This window comes from Gracilinanus agilis, chromosome 1, assembly GCF_016433145.1.
Source record: "Gracilinanus agilis isolate LMUSP501 chromosome 1, AgileGrace, whole genome shotgun sequence".
NCBI classification, from domain to species: Eukaryota; Metazoa; Chordata; class Mammalia; order Didelphimorphia; family Didelphidae; genus Gracilinanus; species Gracilinanus agilis.
This window is the reverse complement of record NC_058130.1, coordinates 29,854,838-29,874,672: the sequence shown is the minus strand read 5'-3', so window position 1 is coordinate 29,874,672 and position 19,835 is coordinate 29,854,838. Positions and strand designations below refer to the sequence as shown.

The 19,835-nt window shown below is 40.6% G+C and overlaps 1 protein-coding gene across 1 annotated transcript in view; it reads left to right on the top strand.

Annotated features, from left to right (window-relative positions):
- MAGI1 (membrane associated guanylate kinase, WW and PDZ domain containing 1) overlaps nt 1–19,835 on the top strand; it is a 767,369-nt gene that overhangs the window by 606,162 nt on the left and 141,372 nt on the right. The window contains exon 3 of the mRNA XM_044675760.1: nt 3,115–3,234. Within this exon, the coding sequence (XP_044531695.1) occupies nt 3,115–3,234 (120 nt within the window). The remainder of the gene's footprint in view (nt 1–3,114; nt 3,235–19,835) is intronic.

Sequence of the window (19,835 nt, the reverse complement as noted above, 5' to 3'; positions counted from 1 at the left end):
TTTGATATCTTTTGTGTACAGGTTTTTCATTTCTCTAGTGTTTGGATTGCAGTTTTTAAAATCAGCAGCAGCCAAATAGCCCTTGAAGCTTTGCAAAGCTCACATGTTAAGACAAATGGAGTAGTTGGTTTGTTTCTGATGTTCCTGTGTAAATCTTCAATAATTTGAGCATTGTACAAAGAGAATCCTGCAGTGGGGGTTGGAATTCCTCAGGTCTGGTATGAACCCTAAAGAGTACTTGTAATCTTGAGCAAGTTTCTTTTTTTTTTAAATGAAGAAATTTTATTTTGCCAATTACATGTAATAACAAATTTCCGCATAAGTTTTCTGAAGTTTGTTGATCCAAATTGTCTCCCTCCCTCCCTTGTCTCTCCGCTTCTGGAGCTGGCAAGCAATTTGATCTAGGTTATGCGTGTATTATCGTGCAAAACATATTTCCATATTCATTTTTGTATGACAATAATCATATAACCCACCCACCCCCAACAAAAACCCAAATCAACGTAAGTGAAAAATCACCTGCTTTGATCTGCATTCTGGTCTTGAACAGTTTCTCAAGGCAGAGGAGTTTAACAAAAGAGTATTGGGGACCAGCTAGGTGGCTCAGTGGCCATAGAGACCTAGGCTTGGAGATGGGAGGTCCTGGGTTCAAATAACATCTTATACACTTCCTTGCTATATGATCCTGGGCAAGTCACTTAACTCCAATTGCCTAGCCCTTCCTTCTCTTCTGCCTTAGAACTGATACCTAGCATCAGTTCTAAGAGAGAAGATAAGGGGTCTAAAAAAAATAATAAAGTGTTAGACTTAAGGTTAGATGGCCTCTATGACCGTAGGCATCACTTAACCTCACTTTCTTGGTCTCTAAAGGGAGCAAGCATTTATTATTAAATGCCTTGCACGTGCCAAGCCCTGTGCTAAGTGCTTTACATGTATTTTTTCCTTTGATTCTCACAACAAAACCCTGGGAGGCAGATGTGATTATTATCCTTATTTTACGATGGAGAAATCTGAGGCAGAGAGGTTAAATGACTTGTCCAGGATCACACAGTTAATAATTCTGTGGGGTTGAGTTAAGTAGAGGAATTGGTTCTGTGGTGGTTTGAGGAAGAATCAGTGAATGTTAAAGACTCTTCCTTAAGGACAAGGAGAAGAGTGAAGGAAGCTACCAACTGAAATCCTTGCACAAGCAAGGAGAATGACCTTGAGGCTCAGACTCATTAGCACCAGGATCTGAACAGGGTCAAAAGGTTTAATAGAATGATTTCCAAAGGAGGAAAGGATGCTAAAACATGGCAGCAGAAGGTCAGTCTAGATGTACCAGTGGAGAAAGAATATTCCAACTCCCTCCTTTTAAGATGAGTATGTTTTGGGGGTTTTATTTGGGGGGGGGCAGAGTAAATCCACTGACAATGCCTGTTCAAGAAAGGCTGCCCAGGGATGCAATGTCATCTCAGACCATACAAGAGAGTGAATGAGATTTGAACTCCTGGCATTTAATGCCAAGGCCAGTATTTTTACTATTTTCTCCTGCCATGAACAAGAGCGGGAGGTGGGTAGTAGAGCAAGGGTCTTTCCAACAACGTCCATCTTTTCTTTATCTAAACAGATTGTAAAATCTCTGAGAGCAAGGTCCATTCTTTTGATTCTTGCTATCCTCCCTAATAGGTAGCATATGGAGGGCACAATGAGATAATGTGGACAGAGTTCAGCACATTGACTGGCACATAGCAAGTGTTTAGCAAATCTGTGTTGGCTTTCCTGTCCCCACAGGGTTGGCACCATTTAAAGGACTTTGGATTAATTTTTTTCCCCTTTTTAAATGAATCAGATGTAAACACACAATCCATTCTCTCGCACCTCAGTATGAAAGTTATTTCTTAGAACTCGGTTGGAATTTGTCTAAAGGATTTTGTTTCGCAGCCTAGGAACTTAGTCGAATGGCTTTTTAAAAAGCTAAAAGCTACTTATCTCTCGATGAGAGGAAATGCTACATTTAGTTTCCAGAGAGAAGTAAAGACAGGCTTCTGGAGAAAGGAGATTCTTCTTGGGAGGAAAAAGCATATATAGCCCTGGTTAGCTTTCATAGTTGGACTTTTTGCCCCTTAAATATGATCTCTACAATCAAGATGGTAACTTTTTATGAGCATCAGTTAGACAGCCTAGCTGAGACCCTCTGTGACAGCATTTTTCTCCATCAGACATTAATGCATCCAGGCTTATTCCCTTTCATTAAATCCAGTCAACCCAAAATTCATTAAGTCCCCTCTGTGGGCCAAACATCATGCTGGATGCTAGGGAGACAGTATAGTTCCTGTCCTCAAGGAGTGAGAATGTTTGAAGGACCTGCTGCTCCAATCTAAGTCTTTTTTTTAATTGATTAAGAAAAAATTTCCATAGCTACATAATTCATGTTTTTTCCCTCTCCTCCTTCCACCCCCCTCCCATAGCAATTCCACTGGGTTTTATGTGTGTCATTGATCAAGACTGTTTCCATATTATTAATATTTGCATATTATTAATATTAGGGTGATTGTTTAGAATCTGCATCCCCAATCATGCCCCCATCGACCCATGTGATCAAGCAGTTGTTTTTCTTCTGTGTTTCTGCTCCCACAGTTCTTTCTCTGGATGTGGATGGTGTTCTTTCTCATAGGTCCCTCAAAAATGTCTTGGATCAATGCATTGCTGTTAGTACCAAACTAAGTCTTGAAAATATATTTGAAGAGCAGCTGGGTGGCTAGATGGATAGCGAGCTAGGCCTGGAGCCAGAAGGTCCTGGGTTCAAGTAATGTCTCAGACACTTAGTTGTGCAACTCTGGGCAAATGGTGAGAGTCACAGTAGTTGTCTGGGTTCTTTCCTTTCCAGAATTGAGTCATACGAAATCTTTTTCTTTAATCACTCCTATTTTTAGTGTCATGGTCCTAGGAAGTAGAAGCCATAGGCAGTGATGATGGCAATGTTAGAGAAAGGGAGAGCCATGATGCGAAAAGGAAGTAGTTATGTTTGGAGGTCTCCATGTGGGATATATAGAGTTTGTTAATGGACCTGGGGTTGTTGGATCTCCCGTTGGTTGAATGACACCATTTTCTGCTTTGGTATTTCTCCTACAGGCACAACCCGGCCTCCAAGAGAAGGAGAAGTACCTGGGGTGGATTATAATTTTCTGACAGTCAAGGAGTTCCTGGATCTTGAGCAGAGTGGGACTCTCTTAGAAGTTGGCACATATGAAGGTAAGATGATCTGCTAAGGGGCAACAAGCAGGCTGGGCTCATTCCTTCTTCAAAGCAACTTGTTTCTTGAGGGTTTTCTTTTCTTTATTTATACTCAATTTATACTTTATATTCAATTTTTACTCAACATACTCAATTTATACTCAAAATAAATAAACAAATTGATTTGTGCCCTTTGAATGTGGGACTTTGCCTGTTTTTTTAGAAGTAGCAGAAACTCATGTATGCACCCAAAATGCCTTTGCACAGAACTCTTCTTGAGTTTGCAAGTTTGCACTAGCTCTATTATCTAGGAATGCCTACTACCATGTCTAACCTCAATTTCTTTTACTGAATGGACTTGGAGAGTAATGATTCTGCCTGATTATTATTTGGTACTTCCTTGATTTGCTCATGATACATTAGCATGTGTGTATACATACACACACATATATGTATATGTATATATTTACATATAAATACATAAAATATTTACTTGTATCTATACACAATATGCGTGTGTGTATGTGTTGCCTGACTAGTGTCTCAGAGTGGTTAGTGAATTAGTAGTTTATGTCTGCGCCCACACACTTCTGTTCCAAAACTGATAGTTTATCTGACTGATCTTATTAACTTACTAGCCTCATTAAACAGCCAGAGGGAGAGAAAATCCCATTTATAGAAAGCTTTGATGAGAAACCAAGGGAAGCCAAATCATCCCCCAGGTGTAGGATGGAACTGGAAGCTGGATAACAAACAGATGAAAAAATGGAACAATTCTGCCAAGACTCTTATAACAAATTATCCTCTCTGACATTGACAGTAGGCGTACTAGCTTTGGACTCTTACCGTGGCCATCCCCAATAGAGGAGGAATTATAAATGGAAAATGAGAACATCAAGAAGTGCTATAAGATCAGCGCCCGTATAGACACAGGAGGTGTGTGTTGGTGGCTACAGCTTTTAGATTATTGAGGAATCCAGTTTTCATGTGGTTGACACTAAACACTTGTGGATTTAGGATGGACTTTATTGTTCCTGAAATCAATATTCAATCAATCAACAAACATTTTCTAAACCCTTAACACCTATAATTGAATTGCTACAAAGCATTGGTTCTAAGAGTGGTATGGGCTGAACAATTGGGACTAAGTGACTTGCCCAGGGTCCCTCAACTAGGAAGCCATATTTGAATCTACCTTTCCAAGTCTAGCACTATCCATTGAGGCCACCTAATTGTCCCATTCAATAAACCTTTGTTTAGCACCTACTAGATGCTAGGCTCTGAAGATAGGAACAGAGACAGAAGATAATCCTTGCCCTTAAGGAGATTACAATCTAATGGGGAAGATTATAAGCAAGCAATATCCCATGATAAATAAGAAATAATTAACAAAGGGAAGTCACTAGAATTAAAAAGAGCTGGAGGCTTTCTGTAAAAAGGTAGAAAACTCCATGGAAGATTTATAAGAAAATATAGGCAAGGATCAGATGAGATCAAAATTTGAGTGTTACCATCAGCACTTTCAAAAGGAGTACCCATTATCTGCTATTAGAGAATTTCCAATTTTTAATTTAATAATTTACTTTGGAAATGACTCAACTTCAGTATAATTTCTCTTTTTGCCGTGTTTGGCACCCATATAATGCGCTAATTGCTCCTATCTCAGATTGTGGTCATCTCTTATCCAGGAAGGGTAGCTGGTGGCACAATGGCTAGAGCACTGGACTCATAGTTAGGAAGATTTATGTTCCCAAGTTCAAATTTGGTCTCACACTTTTACTAGGTGGGTGACCCTAGGCAAGTCAGTTAGACTTGTCTGGCTCAGCTTCCCTGTCTGTAAAATGAGCTAGGAAAGAACATGGTAAACCACTCTGGTATTTCTGTCAAGAAAGTCCCAAATGGGGTCATGAAGAGTTGGGCCCAACTAAAAATGACTGAAGAACAAAAATAACCTAATAATCCTGTGATGGTTCCAATCTGGGTTTTCTTAGTGAAAAAGAAGTACATTAGAATGCCTTCTGCCTACTCCTCGATCATTAATGGACATTGGTCTCTGATTGAATTTCGCCCATACCTTGCTTCTCATCTTTTAAGTATACTCTCCCAGGACACAAGAATAAGTATTGACTTTGTGGTCTGTGAGTATTAAGAGGCTAGAGAATCGTCTCATAATGAGGTTTGTCCTGGAATAGCTAAAGCAAACATTATCCCTGGTGCTTTATGATGAGGCGAATGAAGGAAAGGACCGGGCTGCATTGCACCGAGGCGATATTTCTCCATCTTAACTTCTCTCAGGCTAAATTTCAAGAACTCTAAACAATCTATGTGGCAAGGAACAAAGCAGTAGGTTCCCCCCCTGTAACCAAAAAGATAATGAAATTTGCTGGAACCCAAGCACCGTGCCCATCTCAGAGGCTCACCGCTAAGATGGGTCAGGCAGGCAAAGGATTTTTAAAAAAAAAATGCCTTTTATCAATTAGTGTGTAATTTGGTCCTTCCAACCTACTCCAGTCTTTTTAGTACTAAATGGGGCTTGGAGTCCCCTCAAAGCAGTGCTACCTATGTTAGAGCCTTTTGATTCCCACATCAATGGCTTTAGCCTTGAGGAAGACTGGAAGGGAAACTTCTTGGATTCTCCTGATATGAACCTGTAGAAGAATACCCAGAAACAATATGCATTCAGCACCTGGCAAAGAATAATTCAGAAGCGTGTTTTATTTTTTTCAAAACAAAGACTTGTTGGATAATGCTGCATAATTGTATTTTCTGAGATTGTTGTATGGTAATGCTGTTTCAGATTCTTGTAGTTCTGTTTGTTTTGGCTTGTCGAGGTAATAAGCCTTTTCCTGCGCACAAGGTTGAATCAATGTCATTTTTTTTGTCTGCTTCTGACTATATAATGCTCTAGTTTTGGGTCTTTGAGTCAAGTGTTTTCCCTAAGCATCGAGAATATTTTATGTCTGTTACAGGAGGAAGCAAAGCTTTGAACTGAGAAAGCTAGCCTGGAATATGGCCCCAGTGTTGGGTAATTGGGTTTGTGTTCCATGTCGGATCCAGTCCACAGAATAGTGCTGGGTCAGATATAATCCTAAAGGCCCTTTCTGGAGAAGCCTTCCCTCATTACTGCCAGGTTCTTTGGCCTACTCTTGCCTCCCTTTTTACCTGCACTGTTTCTTAGACGTATATGAAGTCTTTGGTTTCCAGTCTCCTCTCACCTACCTTGGAGAGGGAGCCCACAACAGTGCCTCTTGTTATGGAGACATTCAAACCTGTCCTCTGAGGACAAATATGTCCTACCTGGGTGACCTACTATTCTCTGAGCCTCAGTTTCCTTATCTGCAAAATAGTAAGCTGTACTGTGAAGATTTTGAGAGGCTGAGAGAACATATATAAAAGCTTTGCAAAGTCATGAGAACTGGATTCTTTGTGGCATTTTTTAATGCCACTCAACCAACACCAAATAAAATGGATATTTCCATATATACAGGAGACTAGAAAAAGAAGATTGTACACAGAGCTGAAGGCCTTTATTTTTACAGCTTATTCTTTTTAGTTATTTAATAAATTGGACCTCTAGCTTTGAAAGCTAACCTGCTTTAGGATTAGGATTTTTGACTTCTTCTGATTCTTAGAGAGTGATCTGGGATGAGAAGTTGATTGACTTTCCCAAAGTCACCCTTGGCCTTTTGAGTCAGTGGAAGGACTAGAACCTGGGTCTTGCTGACCCTGAAGCCATTTCTCTACTCACGAAACTCAGTTATCTCTCTGCCCAGTTTTTTCTCATCTTCTTCTTCCTAGGTCTGCACTGCATGTAAAATCAGAGTAAAATTAAGATCTCTAATTATCTTTCATTCATCTCTGGCCTCGCAGGAACAGGGAGAGCTTGGGGAACTGGAATCCCCAAAGAATACAGAGATGACTAAACTCAAGAGATTATGTCCTTTTTAGTCCCTTCTCTCATGAAAACTTCCAAGGAGCTACTTGTGGGACCCCATTTGCTGTTCTTAGCTCCCTCCTGAAATGCTCAGAATGTAGAATACAAACTCCTTGAGGGCAGAGAATAAGTTTCCCTTTTCCCCCCTTTATATCACCAAAAACTAGCATCTAGTAGGCACTTAATAAATATTACAATATGTCCTGCCAACCTAAATGCTAAAGGCCCTTCCCATTGGGGCCTTTCATTTTTTTTTCATTTTTTAGTGAACAAAACTAAGACTCAAAGAGTTTGGGAAAATGGGCTGAGATCCCACAGAACTGGGACTGCCGGTTCCCTCACTCCCTTTAGTTCCTAGTCTCCATCTCGTGCCCTACATTGGGCCATCCTGTACTTGCCTCAGCTTTCTTCGGTAGCTGCTCACTGGAGACTGGCAGTATCTTTTCTTGTACTCTCTACTAGGGCAGAGCTCCCCACATCTCAGAAGGACCTCCATTTTGTCCTGCAGCCTGACCCCCATCCCTTGAGGCACTGAGGTGCTATGTGGGTGGAGCAGCAGATTTGTCCTTCAGCCAATTGATAAAACCAGATGGCATTATTGCCATGGAGAGATTTCAGGAGGCTTTTACATTTACCTTTTGTTTTGAATCAATAGTAAGTATGTGTTCCAAGGCAAAAGAGCAGTAAGGGGTGGGCAACTGGGGTTAGATGATTTACCTACGGTCACACAGCAAAGAAGTATCTGGGGCCAGACTTGAACCCAAGACCTCCAGTGTCCCCTGAGCCACCTAGATTCCTCTACCCTCCTTTATAATGAGCAAAGAATCTAGAACTTGGAAAAATTAAAGATATCATCTAGTTCAGCTTTATCATCTCTAAAATAATACTCGGGTCCCTTCTCACCTAACATTCTTGGATGCTGATGATGGAGCAGCCTGAGGTGGTTCAGTGACTTGCCCACAGCCACACATGTAATCATTAACAGAGATGACCATTGGACTGAGCTCTGTTCACTGAAAACAGTCCAGTTCTCTTTCCACTATATCACAGCTACTTTCTTAGTTGTCAACTTTGAGAATCAGCTGAACCACATCCCTTCTCGCTCCCCTAATTCTTTTTTATTCTCTTGCTGAGAGCAGGTAGGCTGCTGGGTCTCCAGAGGGGGGAAAAGGGAGTTAGGCAGCGGGGCCATTCCAAAGGAGGTGTCTGAGACTGATGGCCCAGACCTTGTATTTGAAGGGCTTTCCCTTCTCCATGGAGGAGCCTCACCAAATAGTGTTTCTGATGGGCATCACAGCTGACCTCTAGTATTTAGGAGTGAGCTGTTCAGTGAGAAGATGAATTTCCTCCTGCAAGGACTAGAACACTCACAACTGGATGGGAACAGAGACAAAGGAGAGAGGAGAATAGTCTGCTAAGAGAGTCCCTATTTTTTCATTGAGGAAGGTCTAGTCAGCTGTGCCCCATCCTCTTACCAAGACATTTGGAGACATGTTCTTTGGCAAACCCCAGTTACCCAGCTGATGCGATAAGCCCTGCTGGCAAGACCAGGGGCAATAAGGCCCTTGCTGGTATGCACTGATAATGCAACAGCCAGCTGGCAAATAGCGCCCAACCTGCTTCTCCTTGTGTCAAATGAATGCTTGTGTCTGGGTAAGATTCTACAAAGGGATTTCTCAGACAGCTTTGCATATGTTTTCGTCATTTACAACACACCTGACGGCATAAGACCTTTCCTTTTTTGCTCCCCAGATCAGAAATTTCATCAGTGTAGGGGCTCCAGGGGTGGAACATACCTCTCCCCATGTAGATTGGTTGCTTAGCTGTAGCATAAAGTATTACCCTATAGAGTTGCTTGGAGCAATGAGAAGTAAAGGGACTTGGCTGTGATCATATACTAACTAACATAAGCCAGAGGCACCCCTTAAATCCAAATTTCTTTGTGAAAAGGGCTTGTCTCATTACTGGCATCTGTCTCTCCAACACCTAACGAAGTGTCTGTCCTAGATTATGTGCTTCAATACTCATGGATTGTTGATTAATTTGGAGACTTTAAAATTAATATCCAATACTCCAAGTATTATATTTAGTAAGATCCATTAAATTTAACTGTGAAGCAAAAGGAAAACTAGAAAAAGTTAGCATCCAGAAGAAGCTCACCCAAGTCCCTCACATGGAAGAGAGAGCGAGGAGGAGACCCAGAAATGATATACAAACAATGTAATGAGGAACATACACGAAAGGGAAAAAGAATTTTGGGAGATAGAGTCTAAGGGTTCAAGATTCTAATTAATACAAATTCCAGACTCCACAACTGGTCCTTTATTCTACCGGCCACATTGTGCCATCATTGGCATCATGGGAACTCACCAGCCATTGCCCTCTCAGGACTTACAAATCAAGGCGGATAATCAAGACAGAGAAACCAGCTAAATGAAACTAAATGCTAGACAGAGACATCAATGAATTATTTATAAGATGGGCCAGGGTACCACTTAAGGACATTTCATAGCATCAGAGTTTGAAAACTGGCGAGGACTTGAGAGATCATTTAATACAGGGGTTCTTAACCTTTTTTTAGTGTCCTAGACCGCTTGAACAGTCTGGTCACTTTTGGGGAGCTCTTCTCCGAATATTGTTTTAAATGCATAAAATGAAATGCCTAGGATTACAAAGTCAAGTCAGAAGACATCTGTTAAGCTCCTCTTGTACACTAGACACTATGCCATGCGATAAAGAAAGGAAAAACAAAGTAAAATTTAAAACAAACAAACAGTCCCTACTCTTAAGGAGCTCACACATTTATTCAATTATATATAAGTGAAATATATATATATGACAAGGAGATAATCTCAGAGGGAAGGCATCGCGATTAAAGAGGACCAAGAAAGGCTTGTGGGAACCTTAGCTGGAACTTGAAGTAAGCCAATTATATAGAAGCAAAGACAATCCATTATATTGAAGTAAAAGTTAAAAAGTAAAAATTAAAAAAATAAATAACAAGGCCATGGATCCCCATTTGAGCTTGTGGTCTAAGCTAATCCCTTCATTTGATAGTTAAGACAACAGTTCCAGAGAGGTTTCAGCAGTTTCCATGGTCACCCAATTTGAATGACAGCCAGGATGGGAACCTAGATCCTGCAGCTCCAAACTCAGTGCTTTTTCAGTGAAAGGTTGGTGAGTGAAGAGAGAATCTTGGGATTGGGGCTTTGAGATTCAGAATGGAGAATAAAAGAAACACGTTGATGGTTCAGCTCCAAAACCATTCATCAGATTGATTCGTTGGGGAACAATTGTTGTGAATCAAGTTGTTATAGCTCCCAACCCCCAATGGCCATGCAATATTGGCAGTTTTGAGTGTACATCTGGAGCTTGATATAAAAGGGAAACATCCATCCATCCTCTGTTTAGCTATTCCTTGGGACCCTGGCCAGGCTGATCTCTGAGCTCATGGAAAGAGACTAGCACAAGAAGGATTTCCAGTATTTTCTTGACTGATATAGTCCATAGTTCTTATAACCTGCCAGCTCCCTTGATAAATTATTCCACCAGGAATTAAAACAACAAAGGACTAGGAATAGAAAGTGGACACTTATTCCAGAAAGTTCTTTTCCAGTTAATCAAATGACACCATGAATCCTGTTTAGAGGCCCTCATAAAGATTGATAGGATATCTCTTCAAAGAGCCACTTAATAATATTGATTCATATTGAGTCAGAGGTTCTGGATTCAGTTCCCACCTGGCAAGTCCATTGTTAAATGTGGGGATTGAATTCATTGGACCCAAGTCCCTTCCAGCTCTAAATCTATAATTCTATGATGCTAAGAATAAATGCAAATAAAAACAAAGTCATTAAATTCAAAGGAGGGCATTGGACATCCGGAACCTTCTTCCATTACCTGTTCATTACATCAGGAGCATGAGGGTCAAATTCATTCACTTTTTATTATGAGAACAGCCAGTTTATGTCAGAGGTGGGACCTGAACTCATGTTTTTCCACCTTCAAAGCTAACCCTTTCATTTCATTTGTGTTTTTGTATCCCTGCATGCCTCATTCAGTGCCTGTCACAGAGAATGGCTTAATGGATATTGGTGAAATTATTGTCGATATTGAGAAGACTTGGTCTAGCTTTCCCTCCTCACCAAAATACCCCAACGTATGATTTTTCTTTGTACTTCCAAAGTCTTCCACCAGCTCCCCAATCAGGAATTCCATCCTATTACACTGAAAGCACAGATCAGATTCCCTAGCCTCTTGTCATGGGCACGTTAGCATGGACCAAGATGGAAGCATCAGGACGTGAATTCCGCCTTGTACCCACCATCGTGCATCCTCTTCTCTTCTTACTTTCCCAGTCAGAGAGGGAGGTGAGATTGTTTCATTTTCTTCAGCATAGGCCTTTCCTGTTTGTTCAGAGATAGATTATTAGAGTGCTCTAATTTAATTGTTTGCATTTAGTTTTATACAGTTACAATCATAGCCATATGGCGAGGGAGATACAAAAAGACCGTGAGGGAGTCTCGTAACAGTGGTTAAATGGGAGGCCTTGGATGCCGCCCACATAGTGCCCCACTCAGCCTTGTGTTCTGGAGCTGTCATAGCTCAGAGCTCTGGGTTTGCCTGGCTCTGGTGCTTGGCTCGTCCTCACTAGTCCCTTGCTGCCCACAAGCAGGCATTGGGAGAGAGACATGAAAAATTCGCACTCTCTCTGCCAGTGACCCTGTCAAGAAACTCAATGAACACCTGAGTTGGAAGATATCCCAAATATTGCCCAATTTCTCTTATAAAAGAACACTACCCATTAATGTTAAGGTCAGATAAACTCCTAGAGGAGCCATAGAACCTGAAAGCCCTCTTTTCTTCTCTACAAATGAATAAAAAGCAACATTCAAGCTATTGATTTTTTTTTGGTCAGTCAACAAGCATTTATTTGTGTGCCAGGCACTGTGCTAAGCACTGGGGATAAAATGAATGAAGGAATGAAGGAATGGGAATGCAGCCAATGCCATGAAGCCATTCACAAAGGACAATGTCCCTATAAAATCTATACAGTGTCAATGGGAGATAATCTCAGAGGCATGCACTAGCCTTGAGGGGAGGCCTAGGGAAAAGGCCACTTGTAGAAAATGGGATTTCAGCCCAAACTTGATGGAAACCAGGAGGCCAAGTTGAGGAGGGAGAGCACTCCCGGCATGGGGGATGGCCAGCGAAAACAGGAGGATTTGAGAGATGCAGTGCTGTCTGCAAGAAACATCAAAGAGACCAAAGCCCCTTTATCGTGCTTAGAAGGGAGGAAAATGTAAACAGACTGGAAAGCTAGGAAGGTGGCAGCTTGTAAAAGGCTTTAAAAGCCAAACAGGCGATTTTAGATTTGATCCTGGAGGCAACGGGGAGTCTCTGGAGTTTATTAAGTAGAAAAAAATGACTTTCCAGAGATCCCTTTGGTAGGTGAATGGAGGAAGGACTGGGGGTCAAACACTTGAGACCAAGAGATCCACCCAAAAAAGAAGTCTCTTCCCGTGTGACTCAGACCCCCTGCGTTTTCTCCTTGTAGCCCCACAGTCATTTCAGCAGTGGCTACTTAGCTGTCCATATTCTTAGAAGAAGGCAATTCCTGGTTCGGATGGGGTAGCAGCCAGAATACTTTGGTCAGTATGAAAGATAGTACAGAAGCCCTGAATTGAAATCCCCTATTCTCATGCTGACTTGCCCTGTGACCATTCCCAGTTTGCCTCTCCAAAGTTCCCATCACTTACCTGGAAAATGGGCATCAAAATAAGAGTGGTGTCCTCCCCCTACAAGGGTGTTGTGAGGCTCAAATGAGCTAATGTTTGCAAAAACCATTGCAATCCTGAAGTTCTCTACAAATATCACTTCTTATTATTTATAAAGCCATTTTTTTCCCATCTTGCTGGCAAAATTTATAATAGAATATGATCTAATCTGTCTAAGCCTCTGTTTTCTCATCTGGGAAATTGCGATAACAACATATGTAGTATCTCCTTGCCACATGGGGTTACTGAGTTGTAGTATGGGAAATGATACGAACAATCTTAAAAGCCCTATTAGTATGTATGATCATTATCATGATCCTCATCATTTCCGAGGGCTCCATTTAGGGCTAGCGAACACACCTGCGACTTCTCTTTCTCCCAATGCCCTTTGCTACTTTTTTTTCAATTTACAATATTAGAAAGTTGTCCAGAGTCCCAAAAGCAACTTACCCTAGGTAGGGTCACACCACCCGGATCGGTCAAAACTTGGGCTTGACCCATGTCTTCCTGATCTCAAGGCTAACTCTCTGCTCCGACACATCTGAAAGAGAAACATTCCAAACACTCTTTTCCCCCTCCTTTCTTTTAGAAATCAGGTCATCTGTTCATCAAGCAAGGGCCCTTATTGTCCTGATGTGCAATGAAATAATGATTATGGACTTTTCTTCCTTTGGATATATACATACACACACAGGGTAACTCTCTCTGGGCTTTGCCTTTTGTTTTTCACATATTTTACATATTCACATACACACAACAACACAAAGTTGTTGAAGTTAACTCTCACAAGGCTATAGGGTCATGGGACACATCTTCAGTTTCCAAAAAGATGCCACATATGGACTAATCAGGGTGTCCCAAAACTCTTAGCGAACTCTGAAATTTTTATAACTTAAAATTGCCCCTTATTGGACTTTTGGGATACCATGTGATATATGGCCACCTTTCAGGAAACTCTTGGAAGAGGATGTATTAAGGGATAGAAAGGAATTTAGAGTTTTCATGGATTTTTTTTCAATTCAAATGAGCTAACCCATCCTCCATATATCATTGCCATTTTCAGAGTAGAAATCACCCCACCTTTAATACAGAAAGGAGAGAAATCCAGGTAGCACAGTGGATAGAGCATGAGGGTAACAGTTGGGAAGATGGGTTCAAATTTGTCTCAGACACTTCATAGCTGTGTGATCCTGGGCAGGTTATTAACCCCAATTGCCTAGCCTTTGCCACTCTTTTGTCTTAGAATGGATGCTAAGACAGAGGGCAAGAGTTTGGGGGAAAAAAAGAAGAAAAATATACAAAGAAAGGGGGAAATACATTTTACATCTTTGAAAATAACTTTTTCCAGAACAATATATAAAAATGAAATGTATATTCTTTTATTTTCTTAAATTTTTTTCCTCACTTCCTTTTAATCAAATCACAATTCCACTCCTTCCAAAGGGCTGCTATTGTTGTGCATTGCTGTCTTTGTACTTGTAATTAGTCTGAATCACTCATCTGTTGAGTCTTTATGTACTCCATGAAAGCTTCTATTTGGGAAACAACAGCACTGAGTTTTCTGCCATTATTGGATCTCTAAAAGTTATTGCTCTTCACCAGGCTAATCCAACAACCATTTATTTGGTGTATGGGATGTTCAGGGAGGACTAGCACTTCTAGTGTGAGGGCTTACTGAGCCCTTTTCAGAACTGATCAGCCACTTTTGGGATCTACCTTTTACCCAGTTCTCATCTGTGGCTCCAAGAAGCTATCACATGAGCAGTGGCCACACCTTTGGGTCATAAATCCATTGCTATATTAAGGGGATGTCTACCCAAGCATGTGAAGACTTCCCCAAGCAGAATGGATGGATGGGAACAGTTTGTTCCAGTGGCCATAAAGAAGGCTAACTCAGGTGCTATGGAGCTTGGTTGGACTTTGAGGACACTAAGGTCTTCCACTGCATCCCAGACTGCCATCCCTACCTTTGTCTTGCCACTGGGCTTTGATGACTCTAGAAGAGAGTGATGCTGACAATTTTGTGCAACTCTACCTTGTTTAAATCCAGTTTGTGCACAAGTCAAGACATCAACTAGTCATGTCTGGTCCTCTTTGAAAATGAAGTACATGGAGAGGATGTGGAAAAATGGGGACACTAATACATTGTTGGTGAAGCTGTGAACTGATTTATAACCAGAAAGTTATAAAACTACATATACTGAGTCTGTTTCCCAAGGAGATCGGGGAAAAAGGAAAAGTATATGTGTTCCAAAATATAGTAGCTCTCTTTGTAGTGACAAAAGAACTAGAAACTGAGGGATTGTCCATCAATTGGGGGATGGCCAAACAAATGATGGTATATGATTATGATGGAATATTACTGTGCCATAAAAATGATGAGCAGTTCAATTTTTTAAAAAACTGGTAAAGAACTACATGGGATAATGAGCAGTGAGATGAATAGAATCAAGAGAACATCAAATATAGTTATAGAATTAATACTGGAAGAATACATTGTGAATATGACCTCCAGAGAGTGAACTGAAAGGTGGAAACATGAAAGGCTTAATTCATCTGAACATATCTGTCTCCCCAACAATACCTTCCGTGATGAGGCGAGGACTTAAACACTTGTGGATAAATTCTATTAATAATTTTTTAAAAAAATTAAACAAACAAAAAAAAAGAAGTACAAACAAAAGCTAGGTATTCAGCGCACCAGGATAAAAAGTCAAAATGAAAAATAATCCATATCCTCAAGGAATTTTTATTCTACTTCCTAGATGACCCAGATATAGTAAGCCCTATATAATAAAAGAGAACCTTATTATTATTTCTGAGTAATCTTTTAAATGAGCATAATAGCACATACTTTATAGGGTTATTGTGAGGATAAATGAGATAATATACACAAACACCATAAACGTTAGCTATTATTAATGTTATTGTCTCATTTCCTTGGCTTTATCCAAGGATACTAATTTCTTGTACCTCAAGCAATTGATGATTCCCATTAATATTCTTCACCAGTTCATTGGATAGTAATTTCAGCTGTCCTGCAGGTTGGATAACCTGTGAATTAAGCTAAATAAATAGAATAATAATGATATTTTGTACTTGACCCACTTCAAAGGGAAATTATTATATTCAGATTAAACATGGACCTGCTTCAGGCTACCAAACCATATAATGGATCTTATTGCTGGAAAACATTTTCTCATATATCACCAGGGCAGTATAAATTCTGTCAAGATTTTGATAGTTTCTTTGAATATTGCTATTCTCTTGAATTAAATTCTTTGGACCAGAGTTTCTTGTGATACTCAGGAGGTTTCTGGCCAATTAACCAATGAAATAAATAAATTGGAGATCCCAACAGCTACCCAGTTGGGGTCCCAGAAATCAGCAAGTATTTTTTATGAATGGGAAAAATCAGGTATAAAATGTGACTTTACAGTCTCAAGATTCGAATCTAGTTCCCCTCATCCTGAAGCTCAGGGTGATGCATACCACATTCTCTTTTTCAAGGAGGCCACATTAATATGCTCTGTCATCATTTGCTGGCAGTGGAACCATTCACCCCTTAAATGGGAAGACCTAGAAAGAGTCTGCTGATTTTCATCTTACTTGAAGGCCCTGATGCTTACTCTGACAGTGTTTACCACCATTCCTAAAGGCTGTCTTCAGCATTTGGGTTCTCCTTTTATCTATCACCTTGTACTTCTCCGTCTCCTTTGTGGAATCATCATCCATAGAACTCGGACCCCTTAGCCTTTGGTGATTACCCCAAGGCTCTGTCTTGTACCCTATAGGAATAAAATGAACATGACATAGTTAAGTAGCTCTTTGTCTTGAAAAAGATCTGGGGGTCTTAGTGGACTGCACACTCCATATAGGTCAATAGCATACTATGCAACCAATAATAATAATAATAGCTTCCATAATAAGATGACAGGTGGTCCCACTTCATTCTGCCCTAGTCAAACCGCATCTGCCACGTTGTATTCGTTTCTGAGTATCCCTGTTTATCAATGCTACATCTAAACTGGGATCCCAGTTTATCAATGCTACATCCCAGTTTAGATGTAGCATTGATAAACTGGGATGCTCAGAAACGAATACAACGTGGCAGATGTGGTTTGACTAGGGCAGAACATGGTGGGACTTAGATGTAGTTTAGTTTAGATGTAGCATTGATAAACTGGAGAAAGAGCAGTCAGAGTGGTGAAGAGCCTTGAATCCATCCTTGTTGTAGGAAGATCACTGAAGGAACTGGGGTTGTTTAGCCTAGAGAATAGGAGCAGCAGCAACTAACATTATACAGAATTTACAGTTTGCCAGGCACTGCGCTAAGTGCTGTCCTCTGCAGGGGGAATAGACCTGGGCTGTTTGGTCCCAGAAATAATGGATAAAAGTTGCAGTGGGGCCAATTTCAGCCTGATATTAAAAAAATAAATAAATTCTTGCGGACAATGAATTATCCAAAAGTGGAATGGGCTGCTGGAGAGCTGGTTACTCTATTTGGCATTTATACAGTATAGATATTCCTTCCACATTGTGGGTTTAGGGATGTGGCATCTACACAGGCTCAAAAACATACACAAAATGTTTTGGTCCTCCCTTCATGCCAGAGAAGAAGTCTAAATTTTTTCTTTTTCTTTCATGGAATGTTTACAGTAACTGGTTGTAAAGCTTGGGTTAAGTATTTGGCCATAGACTATATAATTTCCATATTGTCTGCTGGCTTTCACGTGTCATCTGTGGCTTCTGCGAAACTCCTCAAAAATCCCCATTTAATTTCTTATACTGACCCACAATATGTTGAAATTGCATTGGGGCAAGTCGTGATGTGGAAGGGATTTCAGGACTATTTTTAAGGTTTGCAGAAGACCTTTCAGATGTCTCCTTTTATCCTCACACCAACCTTGTGAGACAGGTGTTGTTATTATCCCCACTTTACAGATGAATTAAGTGAGGCTGGAGGAAGATAAGTGGACTTGCCTCAGGTTACACAGCTAATAAGATTCTGAGATGAGATTCTGAACTTGGGTCTTCTTGACTCCAAGAATCCTATCCATTGCACAGCCCAGCTGCCTGCCACCTCCGAAATGATCTTGATGGATAACTGCTTCGTGGGTATATTATGGTCCGTAGGGATTCCTTTTTCATAGGTGCTGGACCAGATCATTGCTGAGGGCCCTTAGAACTCTCCAGATTTGCTGATTCTAATCTGAGATTCCTCTAGGCTAGGATAATACTCAGCTAAAATATGAACTCCCTGGTTTGGCATTCAGAGCCCATTGTTTCCTGGCACCATCTAATCTTTCTAGAATCATTCGACATTATTACTTCCTTTCTAGCTTTTCACAGCAGGACAGGCAAGCTGATCTTGTGGTTCTTCCCACAGACATGACCCCACAGCAATCTTCCCATCCCTTGTGCCTTTTCCAGCTAGCTCCCATGCCTAAAATACATTCTCGCTTCACCTGTGCCTCTTAAAATCATTTGTTTTCCTTCAAGATTCAACCCGAGCACCACTCTCTACATGAAATCTTCCACTCTAGGGAGGGTGCCCTCTCTCTCCACAAGTCTCCTTTGTTTTGTATATATAGTCGGTATGTATTTACTACATCCATGTTGTGCATTCCCAGTAGAATAAAAGTCCTTTGAGGGCAAGAAGTGTTTTTGCATTTGTTTGGCTTTTTTTGGTCTTGTGTCTCTGAACACCTAATAAAAGTCCTTGTCATATTGTGATTCAGTTGTTTTAGTCATGGTTGATTTTGACCTCATTTGGGGTTTTCTTGGCTAAGTTACTTAAGTAATTTGCCATTTCCTTCTCCAGCTCATTTTACAGATGAGGAAACTGAGGCAAAAAGGGTTAAGCCCCTTGCCCAGAGTCACAGAGCTACCATCTGAGGCCAGTTTTGAACCCAGGTCTTCCTAACTGCAGGACTAGTGCTCTATCCACTGCATTACTTACTTGCCTCTTTAATTTCATATAAGAGGTATTTAATAAATGTTTATTGACTGATACTCAGATTTATCCCATAGTTCTCACGGTCAACATCAGATGCCTCTTTCTGTCCTAAAAACCCACCATCCGAGTCCACAAGGATCTTCTGATACTACCCAGTTCAAGTCATGCCTGATAGAAATCTCTGCAATATTACTGGCATCTGGTCTTTAAACTTTTGGCTGAGAGACCTGGGAGATGGAAGGCAGGGGGCAGCAGTGCCATCCCCCAAAAGGCCATCCGTATCCATTTGGGGATAACTCAGATTGCTAGGGAGGACTTATCCCCACAGGCTGAAGCATTTATTTTCCCAGTCTATTTCTTTCCCTTTTATTCTATATTCATTGTTCTCTGGGCAAAACATCTTCATTTTTAAATGATTGAGCCCATTTATTGTATCTCCTATAATTTCTCAAATGTTTCCACTACTCCATAATTGTTATGTACAGAATCTTCCATTAACTTTGGCTTTTTATGTATTTAAAAAAACCCACACATTGAGATCACTGCTCCATTTAGAATTTATTGTGCTGTATGGAACGAGATGCGGATGTAATCTCGGTTTTCGCTAAGCTTCGATATATAGTGACAAGTTGTAGTAATGATGAGAGTCTTGGTTGATCTGAGCACCTTTGAAGGGGTTCTCTTTCCCCACCACCCAAAAAAGAGAGGCCAACAATTTATGTATATTTAGTTTATTTGGATGATTTCATTTGTCCAGTGGTGGAGGAGTCATCAGGGAAGACTATTTTGGAATTGTTCCTCTTAGGAGAAACTGGTTGCTGGGGTTGAAAATGGTGGGGATCTTGGGAGGAAATGCTCTCTGCCTATTAGAATTACTGCTAGAGCTCTTCATTTATGAATGATTACTCTGAACTCTCATGTCCTATCAAATTTCACTTCAAAGCCAATT